This window comes from Fusarium pseudograminearum, chromosome 3 (assembly GCF_000303195.2).
Source record: "Fusarium pseudograminearum CS3096 chromosome 3, whole genome shotgun sequence".
Lineage (NCBI taxonomy): Eukaryota > Fungi > Ascomycota > Sordariomycetes > Hypocreales > Nectriaceae > Fusarium > Fusarium pseudograminearum.
The window spans coordinates 5,121,759-5,141,540 of NC_031953.1; the positions used below are offsets into that span (position 1 = coordinate 5,121,759).

The window sequence follows — 19,782 nt, forward strand, 5'->3', positions numbered from 1 at the left end:
ACTTCATACAACGGTTGCTTGGAAGGGTGCCTAACTGATTGACCCAACATACGCACCCTACCACAAGTTGAGAAGCTCTTTTCAATGTCCAACCAGGATGACCGGTCCTCAATCCTACAGACAGGTCCATTCTTTCTGGAGTCAGTCAGCATTCTGCCTTGCTCAGGCTATCAGGCCATCTCGGCAGAACACCAAGTTTCATGTGATCCTCCAGACGAAGCAAGGCCTCGCTTGATAACAGAAAAGTATCAATTCACCGCTCTATATCCGGTCCCATCAAGCACAATACGAAGCCAAAGCTAGAACCAAAGCTGTTGTTTGTCCTTTCTCTAGTGCCAGAAAAGATGACCTCCAAGTAAGAGTATAAAATAGAAAACCTAGGATTATAGTCTAAACAGCATAAACTGTCTTGTTATTTCATCTCTTACACCTCGAGTGACCAACTTTCCTGATACCCTGAGGTCTCTCTCTACTGGGATTCTCCACAGGAGGCAGATGCAACTTAAGCTCACTTTCCACTAATACGTGGATGTACGCTTGTTAGTCAGCTACCGAGACAGGACACGAATCTCCCCACACATAATTTCAACTTCATACCATCACCACATAAGCAAGTGACTCGAGCTCCTGATGGTCAATTATGGCCTCGAACGCCGTCGATCGGATGCCGTTGCCAGGGTTGACTCTCTGAAGTAATGATCCAAGCTCACTACTGTAACACTTTTCTTCGATTCGAATCCTCCATGTCGTGGCCGCCTCGCAAGACTCTTTCTTATACACCATTTGATGGATGATCTTGACCATCCTGACTACGACACCTCAACATCTGCGACGCCGATTTTGAACATACCGCTCGAGCCAAATACTGGGACACCTGAATCTGCGAGCACTTAGTTCTCGCCTTTTGACCACTATCCAGCGCCCTGAAGTCAGGGCCACATGGATAATCTTCATACGAACATTGATTATATGCTATCTTCATATGGCTACAACATCTTCTTGGCCAAGATGACTTGCACTGTCATCTATCTGCCCATTTGTTCTCTATAGACAGCCACCTGTTCGTAGGAGCTGCCTTTGTTCAATCCATCAACGATTGGTATCGGCATGTCTGTCAATATGGCAGCCGATCTTATTTGTCACCAGGACCCTCTATTAATCCAATTCGCACCACAGGCCGACCTGAACAGATGTTCTTTACGATCCTGATACTCGGCGCTTTTGCTGTGGGCCCCGCTGTGCTTTTCCTCACTGTGGGCAAGGTACCAAAGTATCCGCCACCTGCATGCCAGCTGTAGGCATCTTACAGCCACCCACATATGCGACAAAGCCTTATGTGTCATCAGAACTTAGAATCTTTCACAGCGGGGGGTCCCCGCCGGGGCATCTGGTGTAGCGGGCTCTCGACTGGGTTTCGATCCAGGCGGGACTATTCGAGGAACGACGGTTCTTCGAACCCTGCACCAGTGTGTCTCGGATCGACCCCCCTCATAGGACCTGCAGAGCCCCTGGCCTTGTCAGCGTCTGGGGACGCCCAGCCTGACTTGTCGACCGAGGATCTGAGGGTGGCCAAAGAAGTATCCCAAGCGAAAGCAGGGACGCGCAGTAGGTTTCCTCGCTGAGAAGGAAGCGCTGGGCGTTGCACAGTCGCTGAAGACTGTTTTTTTTTTGTTTTGTTTCTATGTTTCTTTTTTTATTATTATTACTGTGACTGTAAATGTCCCTTTATCTGCATGCATTAAATAGACTGTATATTGCGTATAATAATATAACCTCCTGTTTTGATATGTTTGTACTTGCGATTATGCTCCTTTATGATGGCAATGAGCTGATGCTCTTTTTCCAAAGATCGTCAAAGTCAATGTCCTCTTTCTCAAATAACTCGCGGATTCTCTTAGCCGCAGCCTCTTGCTCCTTGGGACCAAAACCACCAGGCTGTGTCGCCTCGAATTGCACGATTTCGACCCAGCGATAGAATAGGTTCTCCTTTCCAAGCTTGGTAAGTGCATCCCGGAAAGCAAATACTTGTCGTCGTCGCTCGTCCTCACCCGAAGCACCGCTGCCACGGACATCGTAGGACATCCAACCGTAGGCATCATGATGAACAAGAACAACACTCTTGAAAGCCTCGAGAGCCAACTCTTTCTTGTCGACTAGACGGTGCGCGATCACCATGCGTGCCCAGTCGAGATCCCAGTAGGCGTTCATCAAAAGATATCCAGTCTTTTGCTCTTGAAGAATAGGGGACGTCGCGTTGTCAACGTAAGAAACCAGGATCTTCTTTGAATCCGCATCCTCCAAGATATCGGTGAGAGCCTGGTCCCATTCTCGGCTTCGGCGTACGTAAATCTCCTGTTCGCGAAAACCAACCTGCCACCGCCACTGGCAAGGGTTACCGCGAGCTTGTCCAGCGACGAATTCCACGGGCCACGGCCAAACAAAGATGAAGAGAACAAAGTCGATGAGCATAGTTCCAGCGCGCTTTCCGATCTCCAAGGCAATCTGAGACCATGTCGAGTCTACGGTATCCCAGGTTGTCTCGTTTTCATGACCAAAACCTGTCATGAGCAGCTGCCAGTACCAGGGGGCAATCCACCACATGCGCAGAATGAAGAGAAGAACGACTACAACATTCATACCGACGGGTACTAGGAAGATCTTTCGCTTGAATTCGGCAGGTTTGTTGTCTATGTGTGTGACGTAGACGTGCTTCTCATCTAGAGACTGAATGAAGGGCTCCAGAGCTTCAGGGGGCCGCTTGAAAGGTGAAGGAGGAGCTTCATTCTTTTTATCGGCGAAATGAGCACGTTTTTGTTTTCCTGCTCTCTTGTTGGGAGCCATGTCGAGTGTGGCCTTTGATTTCCGTATGTGTTGTGAGATGAAACCCGATCAATGCGTGGTGAGAATGATTAGGCAGGAGTTTGTAGGTGGTTTCATTGGCGACGGGAAAGGTGTTCTCGAAGATTGAGGTAGTTGTTCTAGTGGTTCCACAAAACCTGGATGCTGTCCTGGACATGGACACTGGCCATCTAAAATGCGTCTTGCTCTATAACTTTTCAAGAAAGTAGTCAAGAAATGTCAAAAGAAATCCAGCATATATGTATAACTTCTATATACTGCATTATTCAATTTTGGTAATTTTATCTCTTGATCTTCACCAAGTAATAACAGCTCTAAAAGATGATGCTTCGTCAGGCATCGTCCTGCATTTAATTGTCCAGTAGCGGACAATCCCGGCGCCGAGCGTTTGCCCGCTGTGGCTAACATGGACTTACTCCACTAAGATCGGATGGATTTCTACACTTACAGAGGGCACTTTAGCACATTCGTTTCAAAGTCAATGTCGAGTTGGTTTTGCTTCTGTTCTGCCAATTCCTTTCCGTGGCAATGTTGAGAGGTCGTAATTTCCAGGTTGGTATCATATAGCTTATTCTCCAGCTCTCAAATAGCTAACAAAAGCAATAGGAGCGCGGCAATTCCTACGTATGCGCCTTCTGCCGCCACAAACTTTCGCCGAGGGACTCGCAGCTTAGAGATCGCCATGTTTCCAGCGTCGCAGCTTTAATAACATCCGCTCGAGCCACCGGGCTATCGTCTTGCCATTCTTCGCAAATATCTGGCGTGCGCTCCCTCTCGACGACCTCTGCGCTCCGTGGGCTCAATGATGGTGGCAAGCCGGGTGGTTTCCCAGGCGGGGGTTTTCCTGGAGGGTTTGGAGCTGGACTGGGGTCATTTGGAGCGTTTGCAAATAAGCCGGTGACGGAAACTGCAAAACAATCTGTCGAACTACTTCCTCATGAGCTTGAAGCTCGTAAGAAGATGGGATTGCCTCTCAAGAAGCCACCCCCGAAGCCCGCCCAGGCCCAAGCGAAGGACAACGCCAAGACAATACCAGCTGGTCAGAATACATCTCAAAATCAGGCTCAAGACAATGGAAGAGGCCTAGGGCAAAACCAGAGGACAAAAGGAAACCAGCAATTCGGTCGATTTAACGAAAAGAACAATAATGATATCAGACGGACGCAGACGCAGCAGGTGCAGACACAGCAGACACAGCAGACGCAGAAACAACAGAACCAAGAGTCGAAGCCTCCGTCCAACCCGCTATCGAGTTCTATCCTGGCTGAAGCCTTCAAGACAGACCGAGCACCAGCACCAGTGGCGACACCCAGAGCGTGGTCCACCAACGAACCTCCCAAGCCAGCCATCCCTACCTGGGGGGCTTTTAGCTCTCGAAAGATAGACACGCATGTACCTCTGATGAAGAGTCAAGCCGAAGCGAAGCCCACAGAAAAGCAAACCGAAGCGCAACCTCAAACGCCTCCTCCGTCGACGATTCGGGGTGGCAGCGACGCTGTGTGGGGTCAATTGAAGCGCTCAAGGAGATCGATCGGGGAGAAAGTAGAAGGCCAGGAGGGCGGGTTCTGGGATGAACTTGAAACTCGGGTCACAAATATTCGCAACAGACCTTCCCCTGCCCCCGAAGTCACTGATACGTACCAATCTGTGCTTCAAGGCGACGGCTTATTGTCCCAGGAGGGCCAGCAGGCACTAGAAGATCAGCCAAGGCGTAAGTCTCGCTTCGAGATAGAGGAAGAGGAGGAGCGCACCAAACGAGATAAAAAGGGCAAGCGCCCAAAGAATGTGCGGCAGAACAGCTACGAAGACGAGGATATGGACGAGGATGCAATTAGACGGTGGGAAAGCAGACAGCGCAAGAAGGCCGAGAAGGATGCCAAGAAGCACCTGGAAGTTGCTGCCGAAGCTGCACCACTGCCTATCTTCATCCCAGAGTACATCAGTGTTTCCAACCTGGCTAGTGCTCTTCAGATTCGTGTTGCGGACTTCTTGCATGACTTGGAGTCTATGGGCTTCGAGGAAATCACTGAAGAAACCATCATGACCGGCGACACGGGTGCTCTCGTTGCTCAGGAGTATGGCTTCGACCCTACGGTGGACACAGGCTCCCAGCGCGATCTCCGACCTCGACCAGTACCAGAAGATCCATCCCTGTTACCCAGCAGGCCTCCTGTCGTGACTATCATGGGCCACGTTGATCACGGAAAGACTACCCTCCTAGATTGGCTACGAAAGTCTTCGATTGCTGCTCAGGAGCATGGTGGCATCACACAGCATATCGGTGCCTTTATTGTTCAAATGTCGTCCGGTAGCCAAATCACTTTCCTTGACACGCCTGGCCACGCTGCGTTTTTGTCTATGCGTCAGCGAGGTGCCAATGTCACAGATATCGTGGTGTTGGTTGTTGCTGCGGATGACAGTGTTATGCCACAGACCCTTGAGGCGTTGAAACACGCCACGGCCGCCAAGGTTCCCATCATCGTCGCGATCAACAAGATCGATAAGGAAGACGCCCGAGTTGACCAAGTCAAGGCTGATCTTGCTCGCCACGGTGTGGAAATCGAAGACTATGGCGGTGAAGTGCAGGTTGTTCCTGTCAGTGGAAAGACCGGTAAGGGCATGGAAGACCTTGAGGAGAGCATCGTCACATTGTCCGAGATTCTCGATGTCCGTGCTGAGACAGATGGCATGGCTGAGGGCTGGGTTCTAGAATCGAGTATCAAGCACACTGGAAAGACTGCCACAGTACTCATCAAGCGAGGAACCCTGCGCCTTGGCGATGTTATTGTTGCTGGCAAGTCATGGGCTAGAATACGGGGTCTGCGGAACGAAGCTGGCGTCGATATCCGAGAGGCACCACCCGGAACTCCTGTTCAGGTTCTTGGCTGGCGTGAGCTCCCTGATGCTGGTGAAATGGTCCTCCAAGCACCCGATGAGAGCAAAGCCAAGACAGCAGTTGAGTATCGTGAGGAAATGGCCGAGAGACAGGAGAGTTCCAAGCAACTTGCCGAACAAGAACAGCGCCAACGTGAGAAGGCTGCCGCAGAGGAAGCCGCAGCGGCAGCAGAAGAGGAGGGTGTTGAAGTGGAGCCTGTCGCAGCCGAGCCTGGCATCATCTTTCAAAATTTCATCGTCAAGGCTGATGTCGCTGGTTCCGTCGAGGCTGTGTGTGGCACCGTTCAGGAGCTGGGCAGCAATGAAGTTCAATCCAAACTCCTACGATCTGGCGTCGGTGCTATTTCTGAGTACGACGTCGACCATGCTGCTGCCTCCAAGAGCATCATTGTCAATTTCAACATCCCTATCCTGCCACATATCCGCCAGCGTGCGGACGAAGCTGGCGTTCGCATCATTGACCACAGCGTTATCTACCACGTTGTTGACGATGTTAAGGAGGCTCTCTCGGATCTACTACCATACAAAATTACGCACAAAGTGCTTGGTGAAGCAGATATCCTGCAACTGTTTTCTATCAATGTCCGGAAACGTGTTTCAAAGAGCATTGCAGGTTGTAAGATTCGTAACGGTGCTATTAAGCGAACGTCTACGGTCAAGGTCATCCGTCGCGGAGAAGTCGTTTTCGATGGTAAGTCAAACCATATTGTCTCATTCGCTGTATCGGTAGCGGAGTCTCTACTGTTCTTCGTTGCTAATTCACTCTGCAGGTAAAATCGACACGCTCAAGCACGTCAAGAAGGATGTCATGGAGATGGGCAAGGGCACTGAGTGCGGTATCGGTCTTGAAGGCTTTGAGGACTTCGAGATCGACGATCAAATCCAGACGTATGAGGAGATCAAGGAGAAACGAACACTGTAACAACATTCTTGTAAAATATGTATGAACAAGTAGGAACAAAAAGGGGTTGGCTCTCTTCTGGGAGTCGTGTATAGATAATTGCCTGACATGAATACATGGCCTGATGAGAGAAGAGTATAGGATTTGGATGCCTAGGTAGATGGGACATATGACATATATCACTAGTAATACGTTTCATCAACGAAAAGCCACAGTTTATCAAGGACATTCGTCCGCCATCTGGAATATTTTAATTGTCGCAGGTTCAACTCTTTTTTACAATTTCTACTTAGCCAACATACTCATCAGCTTTTGTAAGGCGCTCCGACCGCGTTTGTTGAAAACGTTCTTGTTGTCCTAGTTGCTTGAGAACGCTCCTTTTCCAACTTGGCCAGTCCGATACGATCCGTCACAGGCGTAGCCTCGATGATGTTGTCGAACTCGTCGTCGTCATCATCACTTCCGCTCCTTTCGTTGTCTGAATCAGGCTGCACGCTGGGGTTGGGCTTGAACTGCTGCTGCTGCTGGTGTGGGTTGGGAATGGTGGCAGGCTTCTTGTCTTCTTGTTCATTAGGATTGGCGAACGTCTTTGAGGCAAGAACTTTGCGACGGATCTCGGCCATTGTGTCTTCGTCGTCTGAATCATCGGATATTGCGTAGCGGTCCTTTTCTTCTTCATCCTCTTCTGGGTTGGCCTTGGATGGCTTCTTCCCCAGATAGATGCCATCTACACTCCCCTCTTCCTCGTCGCTGTCGTCTTCGTCTTCGTCATCATCTTCATCATCATCATCATCCGAGGACTCCATGCGTCTTCGATTTGTGTTTCCACTAGTCCACATATCGTCGTTTCCTTCCTCTCGGCTCTCAGCGTATTCCCTTTCTAGTTGTTCCATCCACTCCTCCTCCGTCTTCTTCATCTCGGCCTCGTCGGCACAGGCCGCATATCTCTTCAGCAAGGTGGAGTTGATTTGGAGGAAAGATGGACCGTAGGAGAATGGCGCAAGAATCTGCTCAGCCCAGTCTGGGTGGCCACAGATATAGAATGCGGCGGCCAGCGCCTCAACACAGTTCAGCCGCCAGGGTTTGCCATAGTTGACAGTGTTGGCTGCGACGAGATAAGGCAGTAATCGCTCGCACTTTCCGCCTACCTTGTTCCATTGAACTTCTTGGGTTCTCGCCCAAGAGCATTCCACGACAGCAGCGCCGTACTGATCCATGAGTTCGCGGTCGGCAGGGGAAACGGTATGTTTGCCATTGGGTGTTATGATGACTCCGTTATGGCGTTGGCCGAGGTGAAGATCGCGCATCATTCCAAGCTTCATGAGCTTCTTTCCTGAGCAGCGCTTGGGGTCGCAATGGCCCAGATCCCAGCACGCAGCCTTGAAGGCTGGGCGCGAAGATTCAGAACCATCTTCTTCATCACGCCGGGGTCCTCGACGTGGGGTAGGGCCTCCCTTTCTGCCCTTGGAGGTGAAGTCTTTTTTATGTCGGACCATCTTGTATGATTAGCAGTAAATGCTTATTGGTTGTTTGTGGAATCGTATTGTTCAAGAATAGTTTGTACAATTGTGCAAGCAAGTCAGGTCAAGGTTTTAAATTTTGCCTCCAAAAAGTGATGGACGGATAATGACAAGACGGATTGATGGTGGGGTTAATTAACTTATTGGTTCTTTGGACCAGTTTGGTGAGGGGCATTTCAGCCCAGACCATGCTCGTCAGTACCAGAACCTACCTGCCAGGCTAACTTCCATGCCAGTAAAATGGAGGGCTACAGCAGCGACAGGTGCGCTATGACAGCCGCTGTAACGGAACCGGCAGGGGTAAAATGTAATGAAGTACTTTCGAGCCCATCACGTGGCTTACCACTGTGATCTTGCACCGCCACAGCGCCATGCTTTAACCCCAGTACAGCCTAGCTCACCATCATAGGTAACCTCTAGGTCATCGTGGTGCTAGGTGTCTAATTCCATGTACGTTGTCCCCTGGCTCGCAGGTACATGACTAGATCAACAAAGAGACAGTCTGAGGGGACAAGACAACAAGCTGATGGTCTCCTAGCTAAAGTCTGGTCATTCTGTCTCATAGTTGGAATTTTTCATATTATCTCTTTATCTATTTCAGGCCGTTTCCGTCCCTTGAACCGTATTCGGTCAGGCACTATCAAGCTGGAGCTTCCCCCCCGCCAAACGCTGGGCCAGTTCAGTTCAGTTCAGTTCAGTTGACCAGCTCACCCTCCTACTCTGTTCACGTAGCACTGCCTCCTCATACTGTGCACTTCTACTACCAACTCGCGCGCGCCAGATCTTCTCCGAATAGCTTCGTCCTCATTCGCATACTCATTGATCTCGCTCCTCCTTCGCAATGGAGGCCGCTTCTGCTCGCGCCGCGGCTCGCGACCGCTGGGGCGATTTGCCATCGTCCAGCCGAACCCCCTCCCAGCTCCAGCGCTTCGTCCAGGCTGCCTGCAGTCCCGAGAACTACGAACCCAATCTCGCTCTGAGCCTCGAAATTGCCGATCTTATAAACTCCAAGAAAGGCTCTGCTCCTCGTGAGGCTGCTACTGCCATCGTCAACTACATTAATCATCGCAATCCCAACGTTGCCCTGCTCGCCATCGGGCTTCTCGATATTTGCGTCAAGAACTGCGGTTACCCCTTTCATCTACAGATCGGTACCAAAGAGTTCCTTAATGAACTTGTCAGGAGATTCCCCGAGCGTCCGCCAATGCGACCTACACGGGTCCAGGCAAAGATCCTCGAAGCGATTGAAGAATGGCGAGGGACGATATGTGAAACAAGCCGATACAAGGAGGACCTAGGGTTTATCAGGGATATGCACCGGTTGCTGAGTTATAAGGGATATGTCTTTCCCGAAGTGCGAAGGGAAGATGCTGCTGTTCTAAATCCAAGCGACGTAAGTTCAAGAGTTTCAATCTATACGTTTTTTGGGCTGATGACATCAAATAGAACCTCAAATCTGCTGAAGAAATGGAGGAAGAGGAGCGAGAGGCTCAATCAGCCAAGCTTCAAGAGCTCATTCGACGCGGTACCCCTGAGGACCTTCAAGAAGCCAACCGCCTCATGAAGATCATGGCTGGCTACGACACACGATCAAAGACTGACTACCGTGCAAAGGCTGCCGAGGAGGTTGCCAAGATCCAAGCCAAGGCACGATTACTGGAGGAGCGACTCGACTCTTTCAAGGCAGGCGACACGATGGAAGATGGCGATGTTTTCAGCGAATTAGCTTCTGCCTTGCAAAGCGCACAGCCCAAGATCCAGAAGATGTGTGAAGAGGAATCCGACGATCATGAGGCCGTTGCCAAACTCTTGGAGATAAACGATAGCATACACCGGACAGCCGAACGGTACAAGATGATGAAAAAGGGCGACATGGAGGGCGCTGCCAAGGTTGCTGCCGGCGCTCCTCCTCCGTCTTCGTCCGGGACTGCAGCCGCATCTTCAAGTGCAGCAAATGAGCTATCGCTTATCGACTTTGATGCCGATGCCAGCAACGGTGCTCAGTCAGGCAATACTCCTGCTCCTGCTCCCAGCGCTGGAGGTCTTGAGAACGATCTCCTTGGTCTCGATATCGGTGGAGACTCTGGCAGCTTTGGCCAGGGCGGCGGCATTGCTCTAGGCTTCGGTGCCAACCAAAGTAAGTTGTGGTAACTGAAAGAATCGTCACTTGTTAGTATACTGACTCATATCAGACATCCCGGGCCCTGCGCTTCTATCTTCTATGACCCAAGATAACTCTGCCAGAGGTCAGGTGTCGACTCCAACTCCTCCCTCCTTTTCACAATTCGCCTCTTTCTCGCAGCCAGTCTCCCAATCAACCACCCCTCAACCTCCTCTTCAACAACAGCCTGCTCCTCCATCGCAACCTGCTTCTGACCCCTTTGCTATGCTCGGCGCTGGAAGCATGAGCTCTCAGCGTGCATCTCCTGCGCCACCTCAGCAACAGCCCGCTGCAGCTTCAAATGACGATGATGAATGGAGCTTCTCTTCAGCATTGCCACCAGAGCCTAGCAAGCCCAAGGAGCACCAGGCTACTGTTAGCAACACAAACGTCAAGGTTGAGATGATTGCCAGAAGGGCTCCTGGTAACGAGAACGCTATCAACATCATCTTTGCCTTCTCCAACAATGTACCACAGCCTATTAGCGAGCTTCACTTCCAGCTCGCTGTTACGAAGGCAAGCATATCCATCCTACAGTTTTTTATGCTAGACACTGACCTCTACCTAAGGGCTACGAACTCCAGCTCAAGCCCCAAACCGGCCGTGACCTTGCCCCGCAGCAGAGCCGCGGTATCACCCAAGAAGTGCAGATTTGGCACGCCGGAAATCGTACCCAAAAGGTCACAAGTGCCAAACTGAGGTGGCGCGCCTCCTACAAGTTGAGCGAGCAAGCCGTTAATGAGATGGGCGAGGTGACCGAGTTCAGCCTCGCATGAGAGCGTTGTTGTTTTTCTTTCTAAAGGGGTTGAAGGTTTTTAGCATATATGCTGGACGAAGCTGAAAGAGTGGGATAGTGGGCACCAGAAAGTGGGATGAAGTAGCATGTTTCTCTATTTGAATTAGGGGATAAAGCATAGGACAGAGATAAGAGCAAAAGCGAGTCAGCAGATCTTTTGATTTGTCAAGTGAGCAGTTGCCTTTGATATTTTGCTTCTCCTGAACGGCTGGCTGTCGAGTGATTTTGAAGCAGAGATAGACAAGATAGAGCTGAATGATCCGAGACCAGGATACAGAGATTTTTGGCGCATCCAAGTGCCAAGGTTGAAGGTAGTGCGCTGTCCGAAGAACTGCAAGTCACATTGAATGCAACTTGGGTAAAATACACATGGACAAACAAAGTCATTAGCTAGAAGGTCATCTCAACAAGTCATGAGACTGTTCGTCGTTTTTACATTCAATATCTTCTACTCTAACATCTAGTTTCAGCAAAACATTTCCCTAGACGCAGAAACCACTAAAATGGTCTTGACGCTGTTCTGCTTTAAAACCCCGTCTTCGTGCGAGGCCAGATGACTGCCATCCCCGGTCTCTTCAATCATGACCCGACACCAGTGTTCCCTCAATGTGCAACCATGTAAACGCCTGAGACCCCCCAAAACAAAGTTCTTGCACTCCAATACTCCCACAAATTTGGAAACTTCGAAAACGACGCCATACCAGGCCAGCTATGCTCCGCAAAACAAACATCAAGAAGTAAAAACAAAAGACAAAGAATACAAGTCCAATGAAAACAGTGAAAGGTCTTGTAGCAGCTCCAGTTGCCGAAAAGGTGTGAGAGATCCGAATCTCGATTAAAAGCACGTCTTGTGCTGAAGCATTATCGTTTCTGTTTGGAAGCGTCCTTCTCAGTCTTGACATCGGTAAGGAAGATCGTTCGACGAGTGCGTTGTTTAGTCGGACATCGCCTAAGCGCCCAATTCACTGACGGCAAACGATGGTGTGGTAGGGTTCAGCGAATAGCCACTGTGGGTAGGTGTCTTGGCCATTTGGGCCATGGTCTCGCGCTCCGCCTTCTCGCGCTCACGCTGTGCCTTCTCCTGTTTAGTAATGCGAGGCTTCCTAGTAACGGCACCACCACGGGATCCTGGGCCACCTCCACGACCGGTGCCAGCTCCGCCCCGAGTCGATGCACCTCGTGCACCTCCTCGGCTGCCTCGTCCACCACGTCCTCGTTTGGGGGGTCCCTCTTGTCTGGTACTTGTTAGAAAGGAATCGGAAAGGACAAAATAGGAAGATACGTACCCAGCAGCTGGCTTTTCAACCTCAGGCACCAATGGGCCTGAGTAAACAAAGAATCCGTCACGGCTTGCTGCCGCCTGTGCTTCCCAAAGAAGCTCTGAATCGTCCACAAAATCATCATCAACGTCGTATTGGTCCTCTTTGAAGTTGCGCTTCTTCTTAGGCTTGGCCTGCGCATCGGCACCGCTGGTAACACCGTTGTCGGGGTTGCTACCCTCGCCATCGGAGAGATCAACGGACATTTCATCGCCGGATTCACGGCCAGACTCCGCCTTTTCTAGGGAGGCAGCTGCCGCAGCGATTCGAGCTTTGCGGTCCCGGTTAGCGGCCAAACGAGGGTGAAGAGCGTCCCATCCATATCGGTCTTCGGCCATGCGCATGAAGTTGACGTATCTGTTCGTTTCTCCGGGCTGTATAGGTACACTAAGAACAATTGTAGGAGCTTGGGCTTCTTCACCCGGCTTGGCCCGACCAAAGTCGAGGATCGAACGACCTTCGCCTTCCTGCATGTCATCAAGATTGTCGGTCTTGGGCGTTGAAACTCCAGTATGGGGTTTCTGCTTGGGCGATGATTTCTTGATAGGACCATTAGAGATCGTTGTGAAGTTGGATTCCCTGATGACAGGGCGTTGCACTGGTGGCGGAGGGGCGGGATCCTTCTTGGGTTCTTGCACAGGTGGTCGTGAGGAAGGAGTTGGTGTCGGTGTCGATACTGTCTGAGGCTCTTTAGACGGGGATGGAGGCTGGGAGGGCTCAGGTGCCTGAAAGCGAGGCTGGTTCGACGGTGGTTGATACGGGCTACGTGATTCAGTTCCATGAAGAAGACTTGCAATAGTCGGCGAGCGGTTGGGTATTTGAGAAGGAGCCCGTGGTGATCCAGAGGCAGAGTTATAAGAGTTGTGGGAGACCATTGTCTCGCGCACTGGATCGTAGTTACCGCGGATAGGATCGTAACTCTGGCCGCTTGTTCGCACAGGAATTGATGTAGAACCGTTAGGCTGAGACTGTGGTTGTGAGGAAGGTCGTTCCGCTGGAGGGTCTGAGTTCAAAAGGCTTTGCATGGAGCCAAAGTGTTCTCGCTTCGCCATCTTGGGTGAATAACGCTGCTCTAGTTTGTGAGATGATGATGGCGTTTGAAGGTGATGTTGAGCAGGTGAAGATGCTGAAAGAATGGAGGCGTCGGCGATATGTGACTGGCCCGCGATGGTAACTCCAGCAGCGGCGAGTGACTTGGAGTCTGAAGGAACATCCTCCTCACCATCGCCGGTAACAATCTTCCTCTTTCGTGGCATGGGTGGTGCGTTAGGGTCGCGGGGCTTTCGGGGCTTTCGCGCAGCCTTAGCTATATCGGCGCCGTCTGAGGTTCGGGGCTTCACAATGGTGCCGGGCTTACGTCCTGGCTTCTTCCTGGGGACACCTGCGGCAGTTAATTGCACCCATTGGTTATCGACTAGTGCATATCGTCGAGCAGGTCCTGTGCCTGATTGAGGTGGTAGAGGAGGTCGAGGTCGGTCACCATGGTTTTGGTGGCCGATGTGTTCGTATTTACCGTCGCTGGAAACGACTACGATTTCGTCGTAGTCTTGTGGTGGGCGGCTACTAGAGCCGTTCCGTGATGGTGAACCGGGGTCAGAAAGCGATCCAGAGGGGGGCGAAGAGAGTTCGCCGGGTGATGAGTCGTATCGCGACATGGACGTGTCGCCGACTGGTGCAGTCATGCCGAGGGACAAAGAGGCAGCGAACAGCCCTGTGGAAGCAATTGTATGGCGCGTACTATATGTTGGTCGGATAGACTAATGCAGGCCGTGTTGCATGCAGGACCAACCAAAGCAAGAAATAAGAATAAATTATTCACAGCCTGAATACAAGAGGAAAATAAGAACAAAAGATCAGATAAGGCTTTGTCGCGTAGACAAGGCTGTGATTGAATGCAGCAAATCGAAAAGGCAGCGAATAGCGGTCGGCGACAGGCACTGTAATGGTGTAGTGGTACACGCTAACGGCGCGAAACGCACCACAGAGATGGGTACAGGTACAGCGAATTAAAGATGTCCAATGTGTGGCGTGCGGGTCTCGTCAGGAAACGGAATGGTTGCAGGCGGGAGAGAAGCGTCAGAGGGTGACGAAGTGAAACGGGCTGTGAGTGGCCAGACTGTGGAGTGCAGGTGCGGGCGGGCGGTGGAGAAGCTCGAATCTCTGAATAGCCTCAAGATCTGGGTCAAGCAACGACCTTGACTGTCTGGACAGCTTCTCAAGCAAATAAATGAACCGACTGCGGGGTGCGGCTCGATTCGAGAGCGTTAGGAAATGCCGCTACTTGAGTAGCAGAAAATGACGACAATTCGGAGATAATTGAGATGTGCAAACAGTCTTTATTTGATGAATTTGGACGATTCCGCTGATAAAATCGACTGTCGTTGTTGAGAAAATAGGTGGGAGGTGGAGGTTTGGTGAGAGAAGGGGGGGAGAAGAAGAGGAAAAGGGAGAAGAAATGAAATGGGGATGGCTACGTTTTTTTTTTTCGGGGCGACGATAATATTTCTTATTTTCCAGGCCAGGAAGGAGAAAAACGGGGCAAAGCCAACAACTTCTTTACGATTGCATGTTACGACTCGGACAACAACAAGGCAAGACAAGGCAAGGCAAGGCACGAGGTACGATACGGTACGAGGAAGAAACGAGCCCGAGGAGCCAGATGGGGAGGGGGAAAGAGGAGGGACGGAGGGACCAGACCAGACCAGACCAGAAAAGCATCATCTGGCAAAAGGGAATGGAACCAAACCAAACCATAGCAAGGTCAGACAAGGGAAAGGGCAAAAGGAAAAGGGAAATTGTATTAAACCGCCGAGGGGCGTGGCTAACTCATGGACTCTGGGACTCAAAATGTCCAACAACACCAGAGGACCAGCCAAGGATAGGGGGTCTACCAAGTAATTAACCCGAGAGTCAAGAGTCAATTTGGAGAGAGCGAGGTCAGAGCCCAGGTAGAAAGAGCCTAAAACGCAGCAACGAGAGAGTCAAACAGGCATGCATAGTGCAGATTACAGTACAGTGATAGAAAGGACATAAACCAACCTAGACTGACCCGGCAGACGCACGGATACTTTACTTTACCTGAAAGAAGGTACCTTATTAATACCGACTCAGATTCCATGTGCAACATCCGCGGCGCAGGGGGGGGTCGGGGGTCGGGGGTCAGGCAATCTTTAGCGTGGGGAAACGCCAGGAATAACTTTCTCGCTTGTGACATGTATCTTTTGCGTGCTACAATTGGACACGGTCTTTTCACAACATGTCGTTTTCTTTGCATATGGCAATGTTTGTCACAACACACACTTGCATTCTGTCCCTGTGACCTTTTTGCTCCCAAACATCCTTTGTCGCCAGCAATTAACTCGGATATCCCACCGTCCTAGTGACAGGTCCCCCCTTGAACGGTGTGGGCCACTTCGTCCCGGAACCAGAAACGTTGAACCAAGCTTAGGCGCGGTACATCGACAGGGATTTGACGCGGCTGCAGTCAGGGCCGCATCCGCCACAAGTTTGTTTTTCCTCGGGTTTAGTACAATGTGGCTGACATTCACTTGTCTTTATCTCCGTCTAGATGTCTGTCGAGGTTCTATAAAAACATATATAGCCAACCTATACTGAGGTCATGTTGCAAACAATACTAGACAGTCATGAGGTCTTGATGATCTCCTTTTTCTTCCCTTGCGTTGTTTTAACTACTAAAATAGGTACGTCGTATTGGTTATGAACTGATCTGAGATTGACAGGGTTGACAACACCACCCAATATCGTCGGCACTTTTTCGCAAGGTGTGCGTATCTATTTTGATTTTAATGTTCATCACGCATGCGTCATTTATGAGAAACTGCCCACAAAGCACAATTCTACCAAACATTTTGCTTGACTTTCGCACATTGCTTAATGTTCCAGATTTGTTAACTTTCTCGCTCAAACCGACCGCCTCAACGCTGACAAAAAGATATCCGTACACAGCAACGATAACTGCCGAAAATCATAAATGCACAATACGCCAATCAATACTCGAAACAGATACTCAAGCCTCTTCTTCGGATAACTGCTACGTTTTTATTGTTGTAGGCGTAACATGCGACGTTGTCTTAACAACGAAGCCACAATTTGCAATGTGAGCAAGGTTCTGTAGTACCAAGTTCTGGAATCCAAGAAGGAACGAGCATCGATCGACGCTAATGCACCAACATCCTGGTTTAAATCTGTGGCGGTGCGACATGGCCTCTGAATTCTAAATGGCCAGCTTTACCTTAATTAATAGAGGGACGAACCTCATGTTTTAGTGCCAATAATCAAAACATGCAATATCCGTCGCCCATAATTAATACATCTTCGCACTTTTGTAACCCAGTCAGGAGATCTAAGTATTATTTCGCGGTGCTATTTCCAGGGAACGAAATAACTCGTAATTGGAAACCCGCATTTACATAATCTTGGCATGGATCAGGAGAATTGCTAACTTCACTTTCATCCGGCGATCAAGGCAATCAACCACCAACCGATTTCATCATCCTTGAACATTTCCCAAATTCCAAACGCCTTTACCTGCCGCTCAGCTTCTTCTGGCCGCTTTGCTCTATTTTGAATTATTTATAATAGAAACGAAAACTTACACGATCTCCTCTTCAAAGTTCTTTTCCGCTCTTTGTTCTGGCACGTGATGGAACGGCTCAATCTGTCATGACCAAAATATGGGGTCACACAAGACCCTGCCCCACCAAGATTTCTCCGCCGTTGCCTCCACCGACCAAAAAAAGACGTCAGAAACAAAAGCTTTGCGAGGTCGAAGCCTTCCATAATCTTCAACACAACCACCCAATATGGACCCGACACTCTTGATCAACGATATAGTCGAACACGATACCTCAAAGAAGAAGCCTGTACAGTTTGAAGACGTCCAGATATCCTCCACCGGTTTCCCGCAGCACAAACGACGATGGAAAACATCCGCTTTCAAGCAGAGACGTGCGGGACAGGCAGCTGATACACCACAGGAGTCCAAATCTGAGGCCACGAAGCTTCAGGGCTCTCATTCGAATGCGGATTTGGAAACTGTTGAAAAGCAGCGCATCGATCAGGAGAACCAACAAAAGCTTGCCAGCATGAGTCCCGCCGAGATCGCCCAGGCTCAGCAAGAAATTATGAATGGCCTGAATCCTGCTCTCGTTCAGAGATTACTATCGCGGGCCAATATTGACGAGCAGAATGGCCCTTCGCCCTTTGATCCGCCTAAGCCAGAAAAAGAGGAATCGCCCGAGCCTCCGCCTACAATCAAAGTTGAGGATGCAGACAAAGCTGAAGCTTCGAAGAACAGCCCAGCAGCTCCCACGCGACCTCCCAAGCCGTCAGTAGAGTCAGTACCAGAGAGTGGCTCTTCAGTACCAAAAGTTACTTCCGCCAAAAAGATTGCAGACGACTACGATGAAAATAAAGCACCGCCTCAAATACCGCCAGATCTATTTCCTATCACCGACCAACCCAAGTCGGTTCACTTTCCTAATCCCCCAAACTTACCCGACCTCGATCCTTCCGATCCGGACTTTCTAGCTACACTTCACAAGAAATACTTCCCGAATCTTCCAGCCGACCCAAGCAAGCTCGCATGGATGGCACCGATCCCTACGGAAGATAGTCCAGCTGATAAAGATTCCTCATACTATCCTCACCCCGAGATTGCGGTAAACGCCTTGCGCTTCGATTTCAAGGGCCGGTTTTTATCTCCCAGAGTTAGTCGAGCTATTCCTTCGTCAAAGGGGTTGCACCATCATGGCGACGCCCCAGAGGCTGCAGGATATACCGTTGCAGAACTGGCTCATCTTGCAAGGAGCGCTGTTCCTGCCCAGAGATGTATGGCTTTTCAAACATTGGGAAGGATTCTCTATCGCCTTGGGCTTGGCGAATGGGGTAAAGGTGAAAATGATCATATCGCCATGGGAGTATGGGGTGCTGTTAAGCAGGGACGTGTATTGGACAGCTTGACAGAAGCTGCCATGGCAGAAGGCGGTCACCGAGGCAGCCGTGCTTATGCCACCGAGGCTCTCTGGTTGTTTGAGAAGGGTGGTTGGAAAGAGAAGTTCAAGGGCCGGTAAGCGATCAACTTGGCATGATTGCAAATAGGAACAAATTTGAGCATAATAACGACATACAAATATACTGATACCTGACGTCTGGCTATAGGATAGATACACATTTTTTATATAAAGCTCACTTGATTCGTAAATCATTAAGCATCTCTCATAATTCGAGCAAAGCCACGCCAGTTAGGGGTTTAGGAACTGTAGTTTCTGCTGTTATGCTGGAAGACTTTACTGGTGCCACGTAGTAATGAGTAGCTGAGCTGTACATATGCTGTTGGTGAATTGCCACATCTCCTTGGCGTGAAGAGCTACCTCTTATATGTATGTCTATATATATATCATTGTAGACTTGCAGATTCAACGAGGTCGAACCACTACCAAGCTCCATTGTCTTGAGAATAGCAAAGCCTTGAGTCTCCCCCTAAAAATGTACTGTCAATGCCAATGAACAAATAAAGGTCTGACTTTGTATTCAGCAGCCGAGATTCAGCAAGATTAGTAGGCAGGCGGTGAAAGAGAGAAGAGATTTTCTGACGCAATGAATGGTAAAGAATAAAATATTGATGCTGTGCTGTGATTTCTCTTTGTTCAAGTGCCCAAATCAAGGATGCGGCTCTTGTGCGTGGCTTGAAAGTAACATGGAAATCTGGAGAAAGGAGTTGCGGATGGGACCTTGTCTTGTATGTACCCGGGATCCCCGCCGAAAGAGCCTGAAACCTCAAGAACAAAACCCACTCGATGTGGACACGACAGTATCGATTGGCTGTAAACATCCATTGGGGAGAAACCTGGGGCCGAGTGCCCTGTGGCATAACTGCTAAACTCCAATGCAATGGCTCGAATGCATTCATTCAGTGGAGTGAGACAGCGCAGTGCAGACACTGAGTCAAGGGTGAATGGGTGCGGTGTACTGTGAGTACCTGCCCAGAAGGTGGCTTGTGCCCGGGCAGGCGAAAAAAGGGAGCACCCTGGACGGGAAAAAACAAACGAAAAAAAACATCTTTTGCTGGTGGACAGGCCGCCAACTTCTTTCTTCTCTTCTTCTTGTTTCCCTCTCAGCCCAAAACATCACGGCCCTGCCGCGCCAATTCCTCCCTCCCTATTTCTGGGTGACTTGCCGTCTTCTTTTCATCTTCCTCCCGGTCATCGAATAAGTTCTTGTCTTTCACGTACGTCTGCTTCACCTTTTTGTAGGCTCAGACTTTGCTCCACCTCCCTCTTGCATCGCAATCGATATCGACATTCCCCGCC

General features: G+C 50.1%; 6 protein-coding genes across 6 annotated transcripts, besides 4 other annotated features; 3 read left to right on the forward strand and 3 right to left on the reverse strand.

Annotated features, from left to right (window-relative positions):
- Nucleotides 1–1,812: 1,812 nt before the first annotated feature.
- On the reverse strand, nucleotides 1,813–2,841 carry FPSE_01146 (uncharacterized protein; the record flags this gene model as incomplete). The annotated part of the gene is made up of 1 exon (XM_009254266.1): nucleotides 1,813–2,841. The coding sequence occupies one exon, from the start codon at nucleotides 2,839–2,841 to the stop codon at nucleotides 1,813–1,815; it is 1,029 nt and encodes a 342-aa protein (XP_009252541.1).
- A 546-nt stretch (nucleotides 2,842–3,387) lies between these two features.
- Nucleotides 3,388–6,676, forward strand: FPSE_01145 (uncharacterized protein; the record flags this gene model as incomplete). Its single annotated transcript, XM_009254265.1, has 3 exons — nucleotides 3,388–3,411; nucleotides 3,466–6,445; nucleotides 6,525–6,676. 3 exons carry the CDS (start codon nucleotides 3,388–3,390, stop codon nucleotides 6,674–6,676), a joined length of 3,156 nt encoding a protein of 1,051 aa, XP_009252540.1.
- A 284-nt stretch (nucleotides 6,677–6,960) lies between these two features.
- FPSE_01144 (uncharacterized protein) lies at nucleotides 6,961–8,151 on the reverse strand (the record flags this gene model as incomplete). Its single annotated transcript, XM_009254264.1, has 1 exon — nucleotides 6,961–8,151. The coding sequence occupies one exon, from the start codon at nucleotides 8,149–8,151 to the stop codon at nucleotides 6,961–6,963; it is 1,191 nt and encodes a 396-aa protein (XP_009252539.1).
- Nucleotides 7,421–7,449: a microsatellite.
- A 699-nt stretch (nucleotides 8,152–8,850) lies between the features above and the next one.
- Nucleotides 8,851–8,875: a microsatellite.
- A 141-nt stretch (nucleotides 8,876–9,016) lies between these two features.
- Nucleotides 9,017–11,112, forward strand: FPSE_01143 (uncharacterized protein; the record flags this gene model as incomplete). The annotated part of the gene is made up of 4 exons (XM_009254263.1): nucleotides 9,017–9,568; nucleotides 9,622–10,312; nucleotides 10,368–10,843; nucleotides 10,906–11,112. 4 exons carry the CDS (start codon nucleotides 9,017–9,019, stop codon nucleotides 11,110–11,112), a joined length of 1,926 nt encoding a protein of 641 aa, XP_009252538.1.
- Nucleotides 11,113–12,081: 969 nt separating this feature from the next.
- Nucleotides 12,082–14,133, reverse strand: FPSE_01142 (uncharacterized protein; the record flags this gene model as incomplete). The annotated part of the gene is made up of 2 exons (XM_009254262.1): nucleotides 12,082–12,367; nucleotides 12,419–14,133. The coding sequence occupies 2 exons, from the start codon at nucleotides 14,131–14,133 to the stop codon at nucleotides 12,082–12,084; spliced, it is 2,001 nt and encodes a 666-aa protein (XP_009252537.1).
- Nucleotides 14,134–15,038: 905 nt separating this feature from the next.
- Nucleotides 15,039–15,065: a microsatellite.
- Nucleotides 15,066–15,140: 75 nt separating this feature from the next.
- Nucleotides 15,141–15,162: a microsatellite.
- Nucleotides 15,163–17,274: 2,112 nt separating this feature from the next.
- FPSE_01141 (uncharacterized protein) lies at nucleotides 17,275–18,543 on the forward strand (the record flags this gene model as incomplete). The annotated part of the gene is made up of 1 exon (XM_009254261.1): nucleotides 17,275–18,543. One exon carries the CDS (start codon nucleotides 17,275–17,277, stop codon nucleotides 18,541–18,543), a length of 1,269 nt encoding a protein of 422 aa, XP_009252536.1.
- Between the last annotated feature and the right edge of the window lie 1,239 nt (nucleotides 18,544–19,782).